Below are 22,175 nucleotides of genomic sequence, written 5' to 3'. Positions count from 1 at the left end.
AATAAATTTTTAAACTCTACATTCTGTACAGTAATTTACGAACTCCACAGCACTATTAAAAATATTTTTACGTTCGGTTTCATGCAAAATAAAATGTTTGTACTTACCTTCAGTTTTTAGTTTTTTCATTAAAAAAATATGAATAAAATTTCAGGTTTAGGTTGAAATTAGACTCGTATGTTTATAGATAACACATATTTATTTATGATTCGTATACAATACAATTTTACTAATTTAAATCAAACTAGATGTGCTACTAATATAGTACATTTATTTGTTCATACCTATACTCGAATACATTTGTTATTCTACAATTATTATACACAATTTATATACAGTTTAACCGATTAAGAAAATGAATTACCAACTACCTACTAAAAGACATTAAAGCATTTTGTTGTTTTTTGTTTATTTACATTTTTATTTACAAAAATTCGGTGTGTGATCAATCGAAGACAGCTATGATGTTATTATATGTTAGAATCTCTAAATTAGAAGACAGAAAATCGGATTGGTCTTAGTCAGAGTTTATATGAAAGTAGTGTGAATTTACTGATTTTTTCCAAATCAATATTGGCCCAATTTTACTTACGTACATCAACTTTTGGCACATTATCCAAAGATATCCCGCGCAATATTTAATAAACCTCCTTTTACAAATTTAATATCAGCTGAATTTAATTTTGTTCACCTTTTGAATACCTCGCCCCGACAAAGGCTCATCATTGACACAATATTAAAAACACTTCAAGTACGAGAAACCAGCCAATAGACGGGGCCCAGTACTCCGAGAGAGGCAGACGGCAAAAGAGTCCCCGGCGTTTACGGGCGAACAATCACATCAGAATTTAATTATGAAACACATATGAATCAAATTTCCATCCCCCGCGTGCCCCGGAGGGGTCGGTCCACCCCTAGTCCTATTGAAAACATTTGAAGCCAGTTATTAGCTAGTCCATTGTTGGGCTGTAGCTACCAGATCATATAAATTATTTTGTAAACAGTGGCGTGTGCAGCCCCGATTTATTGTCTAAATTAAATTGTGGTTACGCACCCCAGCCAGTCCGTATCGTTGCTCTTGAGATGGCTTGTTCGACGAGAGATGGATGGCAACGCATTAGTGATTCATTAGTGTCGGGGCAATAGCAATGGGGTGTATTTTAATCGCCGACTGTTTTAAAATCATAGCTATTGATTACACCGGATCATTGATAATAAACGTCGTTACCGTAGCACAGTCGCTATTCCGAGTAGGACGTTTTGTCCGATCCGGTATTGGAACCCGGCGACGATGCGGTTGCCTTCTCGCTGTTGTACATGTCGTGAACGGGCGCCACCATGGTGGTGAGGTAATCCTGCGGCGGGCGGATTACCGTCGGAAGGTAACCCGTGCCGGCGTACGGGGCCGACAGGAAACGTCTGGAGGGGCTGTATCGGTGGAAGTTTGGCGGCGGGCCCAGCGGGGAGAAGGCGGACGGCGCCTGCACTTCCTCGTGGCTGCCGCTCACCATCATCTCCATCGCTTGGAGCACGTCTCCTTTGCATCTGTAACAATGATACCTTTCTTCTAATACCGCAAAAAATTTTTGATTTTCTTCACGATTTTGTGTTAAAATTGTGAAAAAACACGTTTAATATAGACTAAAATTTATTTATCATTTATAAATGAACCACCTTATTTATTTTGACAGAATAAAATTTATTTCAATTTAAATGAAACCAAATTAAATTAAATTTTATAATTTATTTTAATTATATGCACAATAGTAAAATCTAAAATCGAAAATGTTTTTGAAAATGTAAGATAAGATTCATTGGAACATTTTGAATAATAATAAAATATTTCAATAATGTATTTAATTTGAACAAAGTAAAAAAATTATATAATATAAATATTAAATATTTAATGAAAAAGTAAGTGTGAATTATGAAATTTGTTTAATTTAGATTAGACAGAATAAAAATATTTATCAAAAAAATTAGTATAAATAAAGAAAAAAATAAAAATAACTGAGATAATAATTTATTTTAAATTAAATAATTTATGTTAATATATTTAATTAAAAAATACAAAAGAGTTCAGTAAAAATTTAAATGTTTTAATCAAATGTTTGATGATATTTATTAGTGATTTATAAAATTTATTATGTATCTAAAATTTAATTTATAAAAACATTTATTTTATTTTAACAATTTAACCCTCATCTGAGATAAAATAGTAATTTCAAAAATTTCATTTTTTATAATAAAATTAATTTAATTAGTTTTAATATTACAGATAAGTTATTTTTATAATAATATGTTTGCAAACTTAAAGTTAGAGGGTATTCAGTTAAAAAATACAAAAGAATTCAGTAAAAATTTCAATGTTTTAATTAAACAAGATTTTTTATATTTATAATAGTGTGATATATTTATTAAAAAATTAAGGATTGTATTTATTAATTATATATTATTATAATTATATTATGAATAATATAATAATAATAATGAAATATTTGCAAACAAAAGTTAAAGGTATTAAATTTAAAACTAGAAAAGAGATCCGTAAATATTTAAATGTATATATAAAATTTTTTATATGTATAAATATTCTTATATTATTATTAATAAATATGTGATTATTTTTATTAGTGATTTATAAAAATTCGCAAAATTCAATTTCAAAATTGTTAAAATAAAAATAAATGTATATATATGTAAATAAGATTTAATTTTTAATATCATACTATAAATGAAGTAAAAATGGAAATTTAATTAAATATTTATTAAATATTTATTTATAAAATGGAAGTACTATTTTATGTTGAAATATTATTAATAAATTATTTACAAGTAAAATTGTCAGTGATTATATTAAACAATGGATAATTGAAAGGTATACATACCCATTTATTATTATAAATTAAAAGGAAGGAAAAAGAATAGAAAATTAAAAGAGTAAAAGAATGCATTTTATGTTAATAACATTTATCTTATTACTTAACCTCCGTCTAAAAACCAAGGCTATTTTTTGGGATGTTTAAACAGTTAATAATAATCAATTAGTGGCAATGTTATATAATTTTTTTATAATTACTTTTGTCCAGAGTGTTTGCACAGAATAACCCGTTTCTATATTTCTTGTATTTACAGTTCCATTTGTGCTTTGTATTATTAAAGAGGTCAAAAAACAAATATTACTGAACAAGTCGGTGTATGTAAAATTTACATTGTTGTTATTTTTACCAGCATTGTTCCATGAAATCGAATATAGACTCCAGATTACTCTTTATTGATTAAATATTACTGTGTGTGTTTGACTTACAATTGTGTACATACATTTTTAATTACAGCAAACAACCATTTACGTATTGTTTTGCGTCTAACAATACAAATTATTAATTGATCACTCACCTCTGCAAGATACTTTCTATGTCTGATCTTCTTCTGCCGGGAAATACTCTCAGGAGAACGTCAATCGGGGACCTCTGCATCGGATAATGAGGCTGGAACTGCGGAAACTGGGCGAACTGTTGGTAGGGAATGAAGTTGGCGTTATGCTGAGGCGTAGTTTCTGGACTGGACGATTTTTTAATGGACAAATTCTCCGGCACTTCGCTTTCCGTGTCATCTTCGACGTCCAAATCCGGATCGGGACTGGTCACCGGCTCTGGGGATGGTGTCGGTTGTGTGGGCGCCGGTGGCTGAGACATCGGCGGAGATTCGCGGCTTCTCTTGATTTCTTCTGGGTCCGAATCGGATTCCTCCAGGGAGCAGCTCTCCACTTTCAGACGGGGACGTTTCAATGCTGCAATAAACAAATTATGTACATGTTAATGTCGTTCAACGTAATCGAATCAGTTTATTAGAACGTTTAGGTGAAAGCTGTTTTGATAGATTTGGATTAAATCTTCTTTATTTCATATCAGTTTTCAGCACTTTGGGAGTGCAAACATATCTGATTTAAAACACAATGCTTGTATACCTGTGCACAATCTGATTTGAGATTAAATTTTTGCACGGCCTGTTTACAGTATCCGTTAAAAAATGTAATGTAATCTGCGATAGGTGTAGTGTTGCCCCGTTTTGTTAATAAAAGTGAGCCGCCTCGCCTGTTCCTATTGAAAATTCTTTTCTATCAAGTTGTTTGTACTTAGCACTGCAACTGTAGGAACTTCTTAAATCAAACGTAAATCTCCAGTTACAAAAGAAGTTTCCTATGACAAAAGTACGTTTACACATTTAATCATGTTTTCGAAAGCAATTATGTTGTTGTTTATCCAAATGTCGCACGTATTTCCACCCATATTGGATTACTAAAAGATAAAGACTTGAATAAAATTGTGAAAAGTTTGAATGGTACATGAAAACAGAGTCCATTTGTTGTTTGAAAATCTCTAAATTGCATTCGGTCATTCGGAAATTGTGGAATAAACAATTGGCAGTATTTTAGGCTCCACTTATTGATACCATTTTCATTTATAATGAAAGGCTAAATGGATTATATATAGCTGGAACGTTTCGATGAAAGTAACTGAATAAAACTGAAATCAGTGCGTTTTAATCCCTGAACTGCATTATGGTCAGTTCGAGTGACCACTTGTAAATTGAAAACAAAATGTTAAGTACCTAAATCTATATATATATATATTACTTGGGTGTAGTGGTTTGCATTCAGGGCCGCTACTAAGTTCGTTGATAGGGAGTCCTTGTTAGGAAAAATGCCAGTCCATTTGGGAAAACAAACCGTTTTCGAGTGGACGGTGGTCGACTACATTCAAATGGTAATTAATGAACAGTTTTGCCCTGACACAAAATTCAATCCGGAGTTTTCCTTTATATTTGAAATGCTCGCACAAAAAACGGGGAGAAAATGTTAAAATTTATAGCAGTTCATTTGTTCAGCCCAACAGTTTGTGAACAATAATAATTGAGCATTACGTAAATCGATCGATCGCCTATGAACTGAGTGCAGAGTCTAGTAAATTTACTTGTTACTAATCGGATTAATTTGGCACGCATGAAACACAGGTAATAATAATATCGTGGCACTTCAACCACCGATCCGGACTCCGGGCTGGAAATAACATTAATCGGGCATTATTAATTACGCGAACGCGATCCGAACTGAAACAGAATTCAAACTGAATCAATAAAACAGAACACGGCGCGCTGTAAATTTTAAGACGTCAGTAACAATACCGGGGAATCGTGGAAATAGAAGGCAGCGTCTGAAACTTTTTAATGAGGGATAATAACGCGGCAGATACGTCGTTAATCCGAACAATAGCCGACTACATTTAACTTCCAACTTTACGATTCGATATTGAATTCTATTCGTTTTATGGCCTTTTAATTACTTCTTCCTCTTGGCCGGGATCGACCAAACTACGGCGAAATGCAAAATGTCTCTTCTCTTATTAAGTTTGCGTCTGGAAATGAGGTTGGGCACTTTCAAAGCGATATCCATTGACGTGTTCTTTTTTTTCTCGAACGCATAAAACCGTGAATGGCCGGATGGCGCGATTGGGTTTAAAGCTAAATATTTTAATTAAACAATAATGTTTCTTAATTGCTTAAATAATCAAGCATACCCTTAATAAATTTACACTTGATATTATTCGACATTTTAGTTTTAAGATTATTATGTGCTGTTTTTTAATAAAATTGACATCAGTTACTAAATTTTGGTAAAGTAAATGCACAAAAAATTATATAACAATAATAATGGAAACAAATAAAAATTTTCAAACTATGGATTAAAAAAAAATCTTACATATTTTACTTTTAAAATTTAAAGTTGAACATTTTTTCAAATTATATATATTAATTATACCTATTTTATGGATATTTTACTTAAGTATTTAAATTGAATTATTAATATTTTAATACAATTAGTTAGAAAATATTTAATTTTATTAAAATTCACCAAAAACCTATCTGAATGTTAAGATTGGGATAAGATGGTTAAAGTTTTTTTATACAAATTATTGACAATGTACCACATTTAGAAATTAAAATAAAATAAAATATTAATAAATAAATGTTAGTATAGAATTTTATTAATCTCTTGATATTAAAAATAAAATATATAAATATGTAATAAGAAAGTACAAAAAACGTAAATAAATATTAGAAGTACTTAAATTATCAATAAAATATTTAATCTGTATATAAATTTATAGGATACATTAGTTTTATAAAATTCAATTTTCTTTTGTAGAACATAATACAGTATAAAATTATAAATTATATAATTATTATATTTGTTAATTTTAAAATAAAATATATAATTATGATAAAAGATTTACAAGCTTAATTTATATTTAAATTTAGAGAATATTTTATTTTCAAAATTCGCAAAAAATTGTGAATAGGAAGATTACATTGTGGAGATTTGTTTAGTAAATTTCTTTGAATGCAGATTATATTTTACAATAAATAATATTAATAAAATTAATTAAAATTTTGAAAGTATGAAAAAATTACTTATATAATTTTTGAATTTTGTAATTTTACATAAAATATATAAATATTAAGATATTATTAGAATGTATAAATTACCTTAATTTAAAGTTAACATATTTTTTAAACCAATATTCTAAAGTACTAGATACTAAATATTTAATCTAATTTGTGCTTAAATTTAGAGAATTTTCAATTTCAAAATTTTCAGAAAATTATATTTAAATGGGAATGTTGTATTGTAGAATTTTATTTCGTAAATTTTCTTAAAAATAAAAATTATATTTTGAGGTAAAAAATAATATTATAACACAATTATTAAAATAGTGGTAATAAGAAAGTATATATTTTTGAAATATTAAGTAGTATAAAGAATTTTTATATTATATCATTTCTGAGATATACAATATTAGAATAAAATATCAGGAAATAATTCACACTTAAACACTACTTAAAATTTAATCATCAATATTTTAATTTAATTTTAAATTTTGAGAATATTTAATGTAATTTAATTTTAAATTTAATTATTCAATTTAAAAAATTTGGTTAAATTAGAAAGTTTTATTCGTAAATTTTCTTGAAAATTGATCACATTTTAATATGTTAAAAAATTGTATCTATGATTAAATAATAAAATTTTATTTCGTAACTTTTTTAAATTGATCATATTTTAAGATAAAAAATAATAAAATTAATTAATATATTTATAATTAGAACGTCGATTTATATGAAATATTGAATAGCATCAAAAAGTTACTTATACAGTTTTCGAGTTTTATAATTTTAAAATAAAATATACAAATATCAATAAATAATTAAGTCAAAAAATTTTAAATTTAGAGAATGTTCAATTTTCAAAACTCACAAGAAATTGTATCTACGGTTAAATTATAAAGTTTTAATTCGTAATTATTTTGAAAATTGATCAAATTTTAAGATGGTAAAAAATTGTGTCTATGAATAAATGATAATGTTTTATTTTGTGTTTTTTTTTTGAAAATAAAATAAAACATTAAATATTCTGTGATTCTTTTTGTTAAAATAAATTCTATCTTTAAAAAGAGTAAAATTTAATTACATAGTTTCAGAATCTTAATTTTAAATCAGATGAAATAGAAAAAATGTGTAACACATTATTAAGTCTTTCTTTGAAATAAGTTAGAATTTACAATGTTTTATTTTTCACTTTTATTAAAAATATATATTTACTTATTTCTTTTATGTTAAAAGAATTGTCTAACCTAACAAAATGTATTCCGAGAAAGAATCGAAAGTTAAATTAAATTTATAGTTTAATAAATTTTTGCAGTGAAAATGTAATAAAAGCATCCGTTGTCATCATTAGCATAATATAAATTAATATTTTATAGATCTTGTAACAATGAAGTTTAAAATAGACCAACATACAAAGAATATGAGCACATTAAGTGCCGAGATATGCAAATCGTCCTTGGACGTGACGATAATATCAACTTCATTTCCCTCATTTCCCCGTCGTTGCTCTATTTTTCTCTGTTTCACATTTTCCTAGTCCAGCGACAATGGTCCGATTACCTTCAGTAATAATGCAGCGAGTAATGGACCCCGATGGACCGTTATCGGGCACAAATATGACCCATAAACGGAGTCATTTACGATGAGCCGTCGCTGACTATATATTAAATGGATACTCATATTTATAACAGAGCCCGACCCGCCACATTCCTGCCTTATTGCGAATTCCACGAGTATCATTTGGCGGGTAATGAAGTGGCGACAGCTCTCTTTTATAACAGACCCCCCATTTCAAGCTATTCCGCGCGAATGTCATCTTCACGGGTGCCGCCTCAAATCAACCGCTACTCGTGACCCTCTAATTGAGATCCAATTGCTACTTATTTTTGTTATTAGCTCCGCTCACCGAAGGGGGTAAATTCCCACCGTTTATGCAGTTTTCAGAACACCACCTCGCTTTTGATTGATCATTTTGTAATGCTAACACGTACTTTTTTAAATTTTTTCAAGCTGCGCTCCGCCGACTTTCATATTTGATCACGACAAATATTGGCTGAACGCGGAGAGAATTCCTTAAGAAGACACAGAAATACATTTTTCAATGCGCCGGATCGTGGTACACATATGCGTGTATCGATGGAGAAGGCAAATCTTTCTAATATGTGAATTGTTTGTAGACCGAACAATGATGTCGATGTCGGTCTCAGATTCAATATTTGCCCCGGCACCCGGCTATTACCACTGTTAGACCAACCATGTTTGCTTAGCGGGATTCTTCAGCTTAGAACTCTTTATGAGGACTAATCAACTCTCTACCGCACGCTCTTGTTCACACGAACCTCTTTCGTCGCCACCAAAACGGCGACATTCGATGACGAAGAATGAAATTAACGTGCGACCAAAGTTTTATATGCACGATGGATCAAACAGACAAACGCCCGGCCCGGCACCGAACAGAAGAAACTTTTGCTTCTAACCGGCACAAGCGAAAACAGTGCCAACAACCCTTCAGCCAAAATAGTGAAACGGATCCGAGAGATAGTTCGGTAGCGTCGGGCGTCGTTCCGCAGGGCGTTATAAATCTTGCAACCCTTGCCAGGCGCTTGCTATTGTTTGAATTTCTGCAATTTCAGGCGGTACACGTCGCTAATGCATTGTCTTACAACAATATGTCGGGATTTATAAGCTCTCTGGTGCAGACATGTTAACTGTTCACTATCAAGCGAAACGTCTGGGGCGACGCGGTCTGCGCCCGCACCAGTTTCACCGTACAATATTGTCATATTTGCCCCCGGTTTGGCGTTAGAATTACACAGTGATGATGTATTTCTCGCATTATGATGTCTTCATAATGGTATTGTGTGTAGAGTGAACTTCATTATTATTATTATTATCTGTCTTTTTTTATCTTATTATTAACTGAGACGAATCACATTGTCATTGTTAAGAAGTTCGTTTATTAATTGTGCTCTATGTTCAATGATATTCAAATTCGACAATGAATTTATAATAAGACCTTTTGAAAGAATAATGAATCGTGATGTTGCGTTTGACATCTCATCTCGTCTAAATATGTCGAAGCTATTGATGATTCTGAATTTCCTGATAGACTGTTAATTTATTTTCCATTTAGAAGTACAAATATGAAAATTTTTCCCCATTTCATATTCAAATTCAATCAATTAATTAAATAACCGTAATTATTTTTATTTAATTTAGTATACTAAATTTACTACTTTTTATTTATTTATTTATTTATTGGCTTTTGCTAGTTCATGCAGGGTGCTCCAATATACGTGCACCATCTTAAAGGGACATACTTTTATCAAAATTTTGAATAATTATAGACATATTTCTTTTTTTTTCTCCTAATTCAAATAATAAATTAAAATTACTTAATTAATATTTAAAACATTTCAAATAAACGATTAATCACTTTAATTTTTTATAATAAAAGTTTATATATCCATCCAATTTTGAATTAGAAATGTGTTCCTTCAAGATGGTGTCCATAGAAAATTTTGTCAACATTTTTACATGTTCTTATATAAAATTTTTAAATAGTTAGACATAATCTCTTTTTTTTGACAAATTCAAAAAATAAATTAAAATTAGTCAATTAATATTTAAAATATTTCAAATAAATTATTAATCACTTTAATTTTTTATAATAAAAGTCATAGAAATAATATTTCAAATGTTCACCTATATAAATATATATACAATATTTTATTAAAGCTTTATATATCCATTGAGTTTGGAATCAGAAATGTGTTCCTTCAAGAAGGTGTCCATAGAAAATTTTATCAAAATTATTATATGTTCTTGAACCAAAATTATAAATAGTTATACATCTTTCCTTTCTTTTAATAAATTCAAATACTTAATTCAAATTAGCTGATTAATATTTAAAACATTTCAAACAAATGATTAATCACTTTAATTTTTTATAATAAGAGTCATGGATATAATATTTCAAATGTTCAATTCTTTAATAATTAATTCAAATAAACCAAATCACACATTAAATATTTATAATAAAAAGTCATAAGAATAATTTTTGAAATGTTCAGCTATTTACTGAAATAAATAAAATTATTTTCTTGTACTTTAACCCAACATTGAATTTAATGGTTTGAAAAGATATTTCAACAATTTAAGATTTCATAAGTTGCTCTTACATACAAAAGTTTCAGCTTTTAAAAATTCCATTTCATTCATAACCGGAGACTCCAAATTGCTGGTTTATATATTCAAGATGGTGTCCATAGAAAATTTTATCAACATTTTTGTATGTTCTTGTATAAGATTTTTAAATAGTTAAACGTATTTTCTTATTTTTTTTAACAAATTCAAAAAATAAATTAAAATTAGTTAATTAATATTTAAAATATTTCAAATAAATGATTAATCACTTTAATTTTTTATAATAAAAGTCATAGAAATAATATTTCAAATGTTCACCTATTTAATAAAATAAATATACATACATGTATAAATATATATACAATATTTTATTAAAGCTTATATACACATACAATTTTGAATCAGAAATGTGTTCCTTAAAAGAAGAAAATTTTATCAATATTTTATATTGATATATTTACCGCAGACTCCAAATTGCTGGCTTTTTCATCTCATTACCCAAATTATCTACCTGTTGCGAATCTGATCACAATCTCATTGAATTTGCTCAAAACCCAGTCGAAAATCCAATTAAAACTAATGCGTCTATTGAAATGCCCCTGACCGAACCATTTTAATGCACCCCAGAATATCTTATGGACACACTTCTTTATAAAAATATCAAGTGTCTGCTCAAAAATTAGCGTCAGTTCCGGTAACTTGGTAAAATATCATCAGCTAGGGCCCTTCCATGTGCGATCAGGTGCAAAACCCAACTTTAACTTTCCCAATTCTTTGTTCGGTCCATTCACAAAGATCATCACGAAATGTAGCTTTTCGCAATTGAACAACCAAAATAATCTACCTGTTGCAAAACAAACATGTCGTGGAATGCGATCATTACCGGTGATTTGCCTATTCGAAACCGTCCAACCGAAAATACTAAATACCTAAAATCCACCATCTTCCATCAACGAGGCACACTCCACCGAAAAGTATTGAATTACCAGCTTACGAAACCAAAATATTCATAGTAACTTACTCCGTCTGTACACGGTTTTGGAGGATGTTGAGCGAGGAGAACAATCGGGGCCGATTTTATCGGGCGTTTAAACGCAACCCCCCACGAAAGTATTTGCTAACGATCTCTGTATCGTTTTCAAGAGTCATTAGCGAGTGTAGACCCACGAGGGTTGATCAATTAAGCGGGTTCATAGAAACGGCAATAATTGACTTTGCATGGTGTTGGACCACTTGGCCACGTTTCTTTTCAACTGGTCCAACGTGAAACTTCGGCTACGTGGCACCACCACGTATCCTTGGGGTTCGCAGAACGGATTTCTTTAATCTGTGTGTGTGTTTTGTGCATTTTTTTCTCTTAATTAAATGGTATATATCGTTGAAGTGGTTTATTACACTATTTATGTAAATTATTTAATTTTGAAAAAAAAATGTTATTGTTTATAAACATTTTAGCCAAGTTTCTAGAAATGAAACACTACTGTTATAGAAGGGATCACTATTAGTTAATTTTATTCTATGTGCTTATAGACTGAAAAGTTGAATTGAATAAACCATTCGTGTAATATGTATACCATAGTTATATCAATAACCTGCACAGTGTATTCAAAAGTTAATTAATTTAAAGAATACTTACAAGCATAAAAAATATAAACTTATAAATTAAAAAAGTAATATCATCGGAAACCGTATAAGAGACAACTCCCTCAATTGTAGACAGTTATGAGATTAAAAAAATGTAAATTTCATCTCAATTATTTTTAAAGATAATTCTACACATTTGCTCACAAAGTTGTATTTACTGTGTGATATTAAAATTAATAATCATTGTTTAATCATAAAAATGAACTTACTTCTTTATTATTAAAAGTAAAGATTTTAAATTTCTTCTACTCAATCATAATTTAAAATCAATTACAAATTGCATTTTTATTACCAACATTTTTTTGGAAAAAAGGTCTTTTTTGTTCTTTTTTTCTGGAATTATTTACACTAATAAATCAAATTAATTAATTTAATTAGAAAACTTAAAATTATATTAAATAAATTGTTGTTATTAGCCTTATTTAAGAGAATTGAAAATAAAATTGGGATAATATAATGTAATAAAAATATATAACTTAGATATTATTTTTAATTATTTTAAGAACACAGAATGCTGGACAAAATTACAGGTTATTCCAGATATTCTAGAAATTATTTTTTCCTTTAAATTAATTAATGCTTTATACATTTTAATTAAATTTATATTACTTCATCATGAATTCTAATACATGACACAAATGTGAAATTTCTTTTCCTTGAGGAAATATCATCAACATATAATTATTTCTTCAACACTTCTGTAAATTTGATGTGTAAGGTGGCTCTTCAGAAAATGTAATCCAAATTTTGTCTTAAGACTATTACAGATTTATAAATAATAAGCCAACATACAAATTTGATATTTATGTTATTCATGGACTTCCTAGTTGAGTATTTATCTACAATCTTCATTTCAATCAGATATAACATTTTTATATAAAAAACAATAAGGTATCAACGAAATGATCGAAATTAATGCTTAGTGATGAACTTTCAGATATCATCAAGGAAAACCCTGAGCAATCACCAACGATAAACTAGACTCCAAAAACATAATTCCAAATTTATCAACTTACTTGGACTGGGCGCGTCCGACGAATCCGAGGCGGGAAAGCTCCTCTGGATGTTGCTGATGCCGATGTCGGATGAGGCCGGTCCCGTCGGCGGCGTCTGACTAGGCGGACTCTCGACGACGCCGGCGGGCGTCGGGAACAGGATACCCAGCTCCCTGGCCTCGTTCTCCTCCTGGGCCTGCTGCCTCCTGAGTGCCACCTGGGCGGCCATCACTCTCTGCCTTTCGGCGATCAGCGTGCACTTGGCACAATTGCAATCTCTCCATCTGCAATAGCGCTTGTGGCCCTTCAGGGCTGACACGACACCGTGGTTGCGGCATCTCGCACATTTCGGCGTACGCTGATATCTTTCCGACGCTCGCAGGAAGAAGGCCGGCGGGATCGCTCCCAGGACGGGGTGCTGGGACATCAGGGTGGACATGTCGACACCACTGCTCGGCAGACTCATCTTGTTATCGAAACAGTCCATTAAACTATCACCGACACTACGCCAAAGACCAGTTTTCTAAATCATACCACGGAACACTGTCCCAGAGGGTGAGTAGACTGCACTGACAGTAACAGAGTAATGATACCGTAACCGGTGGTCGCTACAAAGCTTACACAGTTGGTTGCGGCGTCGCCAATCCGGAGCTTTCCTCCGGGTGCCTCCGCCCATTTTCCATGACGTGTCGGCTAGCGCCGCCCCACAACCCCTCGGGCCTTGATATTTACTGTATTATGTGAGGCATAATAGGAATACAAAACTAGTTTTGAATTGTAAATAATATTATATAGCTATTATAATGCCATGTGAAGGAGGGACGCAGTCTCCAAATGTAGTTGCTGTATTGTTTGATTTAGTCGAGAATGCTATTGAACTATATGGTTTTCGTATTGTCGGGGAACTTTCCACAACTCCTTATGTTTTACTGTTGATGTTTTTGGTTAAAACTCAAGTGGATGCTTTTGTTATTGATATCTTTAAGATTTGTAAGCTCAATTGTGCTTTATACTTACCTACCACTATGCTTAATAGTGGGTGTACAATTTAATTGATCTCTACTACAAATAATATTCATATAAAGTCAATATCCAAATTGTTTGTAAATTGTATGTTTATTTATAAGCTTTCTATACAAATATAGTTTCTTTCTGAAACTTTAAGAAAGGAGGTCGGTATTAATTAAAATATTATAAATTCACTACTTTATTATTTTAAATACATTTTAATTTAAATCATTATGTTGATAAATATTTATTAGTTAATAAGATTTTCAGTTTTAAAATATATATTATTTATAAGGAATAATAAACTAGTAACCATAATTTACCAGGAGAATAAACATAATAAATATATCGAACTTATCATTAGGCAATTTAAGTTTTAAATATTAAATAAATTAAGAAAACACATATACTAACAACTTAATAATATAAAATGATGATTATTAAAATATTGGGGGGTTTAACAGATATTCAAAATTTGTGAATATAACTAAAATTTGCTCTTCAAAAATTATTAAAAAACATAAATTCGAATTATATTATTTTTATATCAAATACTTTCTAATAACACTATTTACTTCCAAATGATTATTATTTAATTAAATTATGTTTAAACTAAAAATATTAAAAATAAATTATAATTTTTAGTAACAATTATCAGAATATCAATTATGTTTATTAGTAAAATAAAATATTTTTTATTACTCATTAATTATGATAATTAAAAGTAATAGTAATGTTGTATTTTATCATATGATTATAAATTGTTTGTTTAAAATGGACAAGAAGTAAAATTTTGAATAAAGTATCAAAACACGTAATAAATATAGACATAATATTTTTCTTCCAAATGATTATTATTTAATAAAATTCTTTTTTTTGTGTTGGTAAAATGGAAAAGTAATATTTTTGAATAGACTATTAATTTAGATAATATAATCAATATAATATTTAGTATTCTTATAGATCATTAATTATGATGATCAAATGCAATATTAATCTCACTTAATTAATAATAATAATAATTATTAATTTTTCCCAGTTTATATATTATTATTAATAAAATATGTTTTTTTTGGCATATTATTACTATAACAAAAAATATATTTTTTTAGAATATTCTTATGTTAATACATCTGAATAAATTGTTAAGTATATTGAGAAAATTTATTATTATTCATTTTTAACGTATTGTAAGTGAATTTTCCACAACTCCTTATGTTTAACTGTTGATGTTTTTGGTTAAAACTCATGTGGATGCTTTTGTTGTTGATCTTTATGATTTTAAGCTCTAATTATTTTTTATTTTACAAATTGTAACAAATTATATACTAATTATATTGATATTGTATTCATATAAAGTCAATATCAAAACAATTTATAAATTGCAAGTTAATTTTCAAAATTTGTAGAAAAATATTACTGACAGAGGACCAGTCATACTTAAGTGTTAATTAAAATATTATAATTTCATTAGTTTTTAATTTTTTTATTATTATTTTAATAACAGACACAAAATAATTAAAAGCCAAACAAAATTTTTATTTTCTACTAATCTATATAATAATTTATATAATTGTCCTTTATTATTTTGAATGGTATATAAATTATTTGATTAAATAAACTTTTAATGATTTTTTTTTTTCTGAGAAAAATAGAAAAGAAATTAAATTATCAATATACATAACAAATATAAACATATAGTGATACATTTTTTGGGAAAAAATGAAAATTTTTAAATGGCGTATTAATATAATAAATATAATCAATATAATTCATTAAAATATTAATAAAATAAAATAATTCTTGTTGTTCATGTTGATTAATAAATAAATTGTTGTGTATATTGAGAACATTTATTATTTATTTATATATTTTTATAAACCTAAAAATTTGGTTAATCAATATCAAGTGTTAAGTGACATAACTTATTTATAAATTTAGTTATTTTGGACTATAATTTTAAAGTATTAAATTTTCATTTTTTTTTTTCAAATTATATAAAAAGTAAAGAATCTAAAACTGTTACAAGAACAATTTTGTACAATGACTACAATGAAAATAGATATATTTGGCAAACTCTTTTTGGTGTTAAATAATTTGATTAAATATGAGTGTAATGTTAATTATAATATTATTAGCACGTCAGAAAAAATAATGATAATGATTTTCGGATATTTTAGCATATTAAATATGTTGAATGCCCAAATATATCGACAGATATAAAAAAAATCACTTTGATCACGTAGAATCTATCGATAAAAATAAGTAAAATGTCGGAAAACAAAATTCCGCGATGCTCACAAATTGTGAGTCACAATGGAACGCTATTTATGAAGTCTTTCCGCGCGGCATGATCCTTTGTGTGGCCTTTTATCCCGGAGGATTTCGTCCTTACCGCTTATTAAGCAACCCACACACACACACTTCGCACTTTGAAAAAAAATCTTGTACACTTCCGACTGAATCTAAGAAGTGTGGTCGTGGCCTTATCCTTATCCATACATATATAGGACTTCGTTTTTTATGCACAACTGTAGGAAAATGTCTCATCGCATGTTCACAACACAATAGCCGGTGGTATGTGAAAGGTTATATGTTGAATAAAAGAAGGAGATAATGATGTCGGGAGAACAGACGGAAAAGGGGGAGCGGCCTACTTCGCCCGTTGCCTTATTTCGAATCCTGGAATTTAATTAAATAAGGATTATGACGCGATATTGATACACAACCCCGTTCGGCGACCGGCACAATGCTTTCTGCGACCTTGCTAATGAAAATTGTGCCTCTATCCGTTTAATAAAGTCAAATACAATGTATTTGATTAATTTACTTCACGGCGTGCTACTCAATAGGCCGATTTATGAGTTGCTAATTGTGTTACAGTCGGAGATCCACCACCCTTATAATCTGCTTCATTTGATTCAGTCTAAATGATCTTGAAATGTTTGGAATGCTTTATTATGGTTATCTCTCTAGACTCCATTGATCTGCAAACTTTTTTTAATATTGGAACTGATGTTGTCTTTGTTCTATGTAACGTTACAATTGTGTTGGCTAATTGTTGCGATAATATGGATCCAACTACAAAGAGATGAAAAATAGTTTTATTCTAATGTTTATTGTTTTAAGTTAGGTTAAATTTAAAATTAAATTAAAAGAGGTTAGCAATAGTTTTTTTAATATTCGATACAGACGTTATGTTAAGAAAATATAATTTTTATCGTTAAACATACACCTCTTAGGATTTTTTTCTAATTTACGTCTTTTAATATACATCATGGTTTTTAATAAATTGCATTCTTTTTTAATAATCCAACTGATGCTGCTCTTGTTACAGTTAAAATTAAAAACTCTTCTATTTAAATTAACAGATACCTTAAGAGGTCAGCAGTAGCTTTTCTTTAATATTAAACTCAGAAATGAGATTATCAAATTATATTTTTTATCATTAAATACATTTGAATCTTTTAAGATTTTATTCTAATTTACGTCTTTTAATATACGTCATGGTTTTTAATAAATTGCATTCTTTTTTAATAATCCAACTGATGCTGCTCTTGTTACAATTAAAATTAAAAACTCTTCTATTTAAATTAACAGATACCTTAAGAGGTCAGCAGTAGCTTTTCTTTAATATTAAACTCAGAAATGAGATTATCAAATTATATTTTTTATCATTAAATACATTTGAATCTTTTAAGATTTTATTCTAATTTACGTTTGTCAATATGCGTCATGGTTTTTAATAAATTACATACTTTTTTAATAATGCAACTGATGCTCCTCTTGTTTCAATTAAAATTAAAAACTCTTCTATTTAATTTAACAGATACCTTAACTCCAACCTTAAAGAGGTCAGCAGTAGTTTTTCTTTGATATCTAACTCAGAAATGGGGCTAAGAAAATGTGTTTTTATGATTAAATACACTTTGAATCTTTTACGATTTTATTCTAATTTGCGTCTTACAATACACATCATGGTTTTTAATAATCCAACTGATGCTGCTCTTGTTCCAATTAAAATTAAAAACTCTCTATTTATTTTAACAGATACCTTAACCCCAACTTTAAAGAGGTCAGCAGTAGCTTTTCTTTAATATTTAACTTCGAAATGGGGCTAAGAAAATGTATTTTTTTATCATTAAACACACTTGAATCTTTTAAGATTTTATTCTAATTTACGTCATGTTTTTTAATAAATTACATATATTTTAATAATCCAACTGGTGCTGTTCTTGTTCCAATTAAAATTAAAAACTTTTCGATCTAATTTATCAGATACCTTAACCCCAACTTTAATGAGTTCAGCAGTAGTTTTTCTTTAATATTTAACTCAGAAATGGGGATAAGAGATTATAATTTTTTATCATTAAAATTTATTTGGATTTCCTTCTAATTTACATCTTACAATATGCTTTAATAAACTTTTTTAATTTTAAAAGTAATATTCGGGCTTGCATCCATTAAAGTTAAAAATTCTTCTAGTTAACTTAGCAGATATTTTAAAGAAAGTTACTTTTATATTTAATATACAAATAGCATTAACACAGAATTACAGTTATGTAAATATGATTCATTCATCATTAAATTTCTCTTTTACCTTTTCGTATTCTTTTTTAACTTGTACTTTAAAATATTCGTCATGGTTTTTAATAAATTACAACAAAAATATAATTCTCATGAAATAATTATCTTAAGTTTAGAATGAAAGGGTTGTATCATCTTCCCCTTTACATGAAAACAAGACATAACCGTTAACTCTTTGAGTGCCACCCACAAAACGTTTAAGGGGATTACCCGGATCAATTTTCATTATGAAACTTTGTCCAAAAAATTTCTCAAATAACAACTCGGGGCACGATCGTACAGCAAACAATCGATTGAATGGAGTAACAGTATCAAAATCTAAACTTATCAACAGGTGGCTTTGTGGTAATCAGAAACCCACATTTTGGGACAAATAAAAGCAAATACAACTTTATCATCCCTAATCTGATGTTTTTTCAGTTTATAGCGAAGTACACTGGGTTATGAACAATGGCTTAAAACCGATTTTTTGTGAGTTAGAATACTTGTAGCACAATAGAGGGAACTTTTACTGATTCACTTCGGTAACATACGGATACATATGCAATATATATCTGAATTACACCTGCCCAATAATTAACATATGTTGGTTTTTCATAAAATACTATTTGAATTAATTTTTGTTATTTTAAATTGTGAATATTATTTGAGAGCTTTCTTTGTACTCTTTCTAACTGTGCTATTTATTTTATCCTTTCATAGTATTTAAAATATTTTTTGAGTGAAAAATGGTGTATTAAAGTGCTACAACGACACATTTGCAATGCATTTGGAGTAGATTCATTGAAGATGAACAAAGATTTTGATGATTGTATGATGAACTACGATTGAAATGTTCATATTAACTACCTACTATTAAGAGGTCAATTGTTTTTTCTTGTAAATTATAAATATTCATGAAAAACTTACTCAAAGACGAGCTTATTTGGTCAGTTCAAAGGATATTTTGATTTTTGGTGACAACGCAAGACAACATGCCGTATTATAGACTCAAAGAATGTTAAGTAGGGTGTTATGCCTCATCCACCATATAGTCCTGATATGTCTCTATGTGATTATTTGCTTTTTTTGTCATTGTCCAATTTTTTTTGTAAATGATGGTAACAGAAAATAAAATAACAGTTCTAAACATTTAAAATTGATAAGCACAATAATTCATAAAAAATATTTTTAAAATCGTGTTTAGGAATATTTTTGCCAAGTGATTTTGAAATGCATCCAGATCCGTTTGACGAAGGATAATAATGCGAAGATTAAAATCAGTCGAGGATCTACTGTTAAAAGTGCCCAGGGTGGTTTACGGGTCACCTTGGCTACCGCATTCTCCCACGCAAGTGATTTAACCCCCCCCGATAAGGGACACAGTGCAAACACACGTAACACAAACTGGACCAGTTCACCCGGAAAATTGGTTGACTGATCTAATTTAAAATTGTCTGTGACAATCGCAATCGGTACGAGTGTATCAGTTTCGAGAGAGAACACTTGAAACGGGATGTATCTTTTTGGACGAAATTGAATTTGCGTGGAAACCGTGATGATTTGGGTGAATCGTATTTCCGGAAACAAACTAATCTCCATGTAAATTTCCAATAAAAGCCCCGAATTGCTAGGTATCGAGTCCCGGTATCAAATTCAATTACAATCTTAATAAATCCCGCTTAAATCGGGACCATGAATGAATACACAATAACTTCAAACTTGATATGTATGCAGAGTACTGAGAATTAATTGAATTTTGACGCAGTCACTTTCCGCATTGTGTCTGCCGAACACGACTCCTTCGCTCCGCGTAAAATACATCTACATCTATATAGATGCAGAGTCACAATTCCATTGTATGGGAGTGCGCCGTTAGGCGGGCAATAAGCGACTGCTTGTAACTCGGAAAACTTTAAATTAATTCAATGACATATGTGAGCCAGCCAACAGCTGAGAATTTGATTATGGAGATCATCCGACCAGTCTCTTTTGGCAAATTATCTTTCTGTTCTTTCACATGTTGTGTGGGTTACGAGGGTTCTCGTTCCGTTTCAAAATTTAAATGTATAATGTAAATATTAATTACAAACACTAAATTACTAAATAGAACTGTCTGGAGTAGGACTTGATTTCTCAAAAAATTCTTTTAGGATCTCTAATATAGAAGGAGGTTTTTTATTTAGAGAAATTAAATTATAATTATTATTTTTTATTTTTATTGAAGATGTAAATAGCTTAAGATAAAAAAATCTGTAAATTTAAATAAATGTACGGAATAATCAATTTTTTTGTATAAATATTAAGTGCAGTATTTCATTTAGTAGAAACATTCTACTTCACAATATAGTATTTTGTTTGACAAATTATAATTTAATAAACATTAAAACGAATTTCGATATGATAAAAAATCTGTGAAAATTCAACAGTTCAATATAAATTTTATTAAATATTCCTAGAATTTTTAATAATAATTAGATATTAAAAAGTATTTATATACTAAAATTATTTTAGATTTTACAACATATTTTGTATAGTAAAATTATCTTATGTACAAAAATAGAGAATCTAGATAAATTGAGTTTTGTGTTATTTATTATGTTCAAGTTATTATAACAAAAATCTTAATATAAAAGCATTTATCAAATAATTAAAATAAAAAAATAAGAATATCCAGATTAAAGGAAAAAATTACATTGTAATAATTTATGGGATATTCAATAAGTTGAATTAATTAATATTTAATATAAATTAGATATTACAACATATTTATATTAAAATTATTTTTATGTATACAATTGTAAAAGCAAGGTAAAATGAGATTTTTTTTAATATTTAATACGTCCAAAGCAGTATAATAAAAATCTCGATTTATGGCAAAATACTTACTGAAAATGTTAGTGTAACATCATTTTTACACATATAATTAACCGTCTAAAATGACAAAATACAAAATATACATTTTCCTTTAAGAAACAAATTGTAAAAATTTATGGAGTACAATTTTAAGAGAAATATTTAAATTTATTCCATGAATATTTAATAAAAAATAGATATTACAATATATTTACATATTAAAATTATTTTTATTTATAAAAAAAGGAAAAAGGGTAAAAATATATTTTTTGGTCATTCAGTTTTTCCAAAACATAATAATTTTTACCATATCATAAATAATAATTAAAATTAATGATTAAAAATTATAATTTATGGAATATTTAACAATTTTAAGATTATTTATTAAATATAATATATCTTTATATATTTTATAAATGTTTAATATAAATTAGTTTTTAAAACAGATCTTACATATTAAAATTATTTTTATATATAAAAATAGAAAATATAAAATAACACAATATGATAATAAAA

At 28.5% G+C, this 22,175-nt stretch overlaps 1 protein-coding gene across 1 annotated transcript; it reads right to left on the bottom strand.

The window, feature by feature from the left end:
* Nucleotides 1-315: 315 nt before the first annotated feature.
* Nucleotides 316-13,737, bottom strand: LOC109594823 (doublesex- and mab-3-related transcription factor A2-like). Its single transcript, XM_020010060.2, has 3 exons — nucleotides 13,251-13,737; nucleotides 3,397-3,790; nucleotides 316-1,545 (listed from the first exon to the last, which is right to left on the bottom strand). The coding sequence occupies exons 1-3, from the start codon at nucleotides 13,714-13,716 to the stop codon at nucleotides 1,242-1,244; spliced, it is 1,164 nt and encodes a 387-aa protein (XP_019865619.2). The 5' UTR covers nucleotides 13,717-13,737; the 3' UTR covers nucleotides 316-1,241.
* Nucleotides 13,738-22,175: the final 8,438 nt, after the last annotated feature.

The sequence above is a fragment of the Aethina tumida genome, chromosome 1, assembly GCF_024364675.1.
Source record: "Aethina tumida isolate Nest 87 chromosome 1, icAetTumi1.1, whole genome shotgun sequence".
In the NCBI taxonomy this organism is placed as follows: Eukaryota; Metazoa; Arthropoda; class Insecta; order Coleoptera; family Nitidulidae; genus Aethina; species Aethina tumida.
This window is presented reverse-complemented; position numbering and strand designations above follow the sequence as displayed.

Coding starts and splice junctions, on each gene's coding strand:
- LOC109594823 (XM_020010060.2), bottom strand. CDS start 13,716: ATGGACTGTTTCGATAACAAGATGAGTCTGCCGAGCAGTGGTGTCGAC. Junction 3,791..13,250: donor GTCGGACGCGCCCAGTCCAA/GTAAGTTGATAA, acceptor TGTTTATTGCAG/CATTGAAACGTCCCCGTCTG. Junction 1,546..3,396: donor ATAGAAAGTATCTTGCAGAG/GTGAGTGATCAA, acceptor TCATTGTTACAG/ATGCAAAGGAGACGTGCTCC.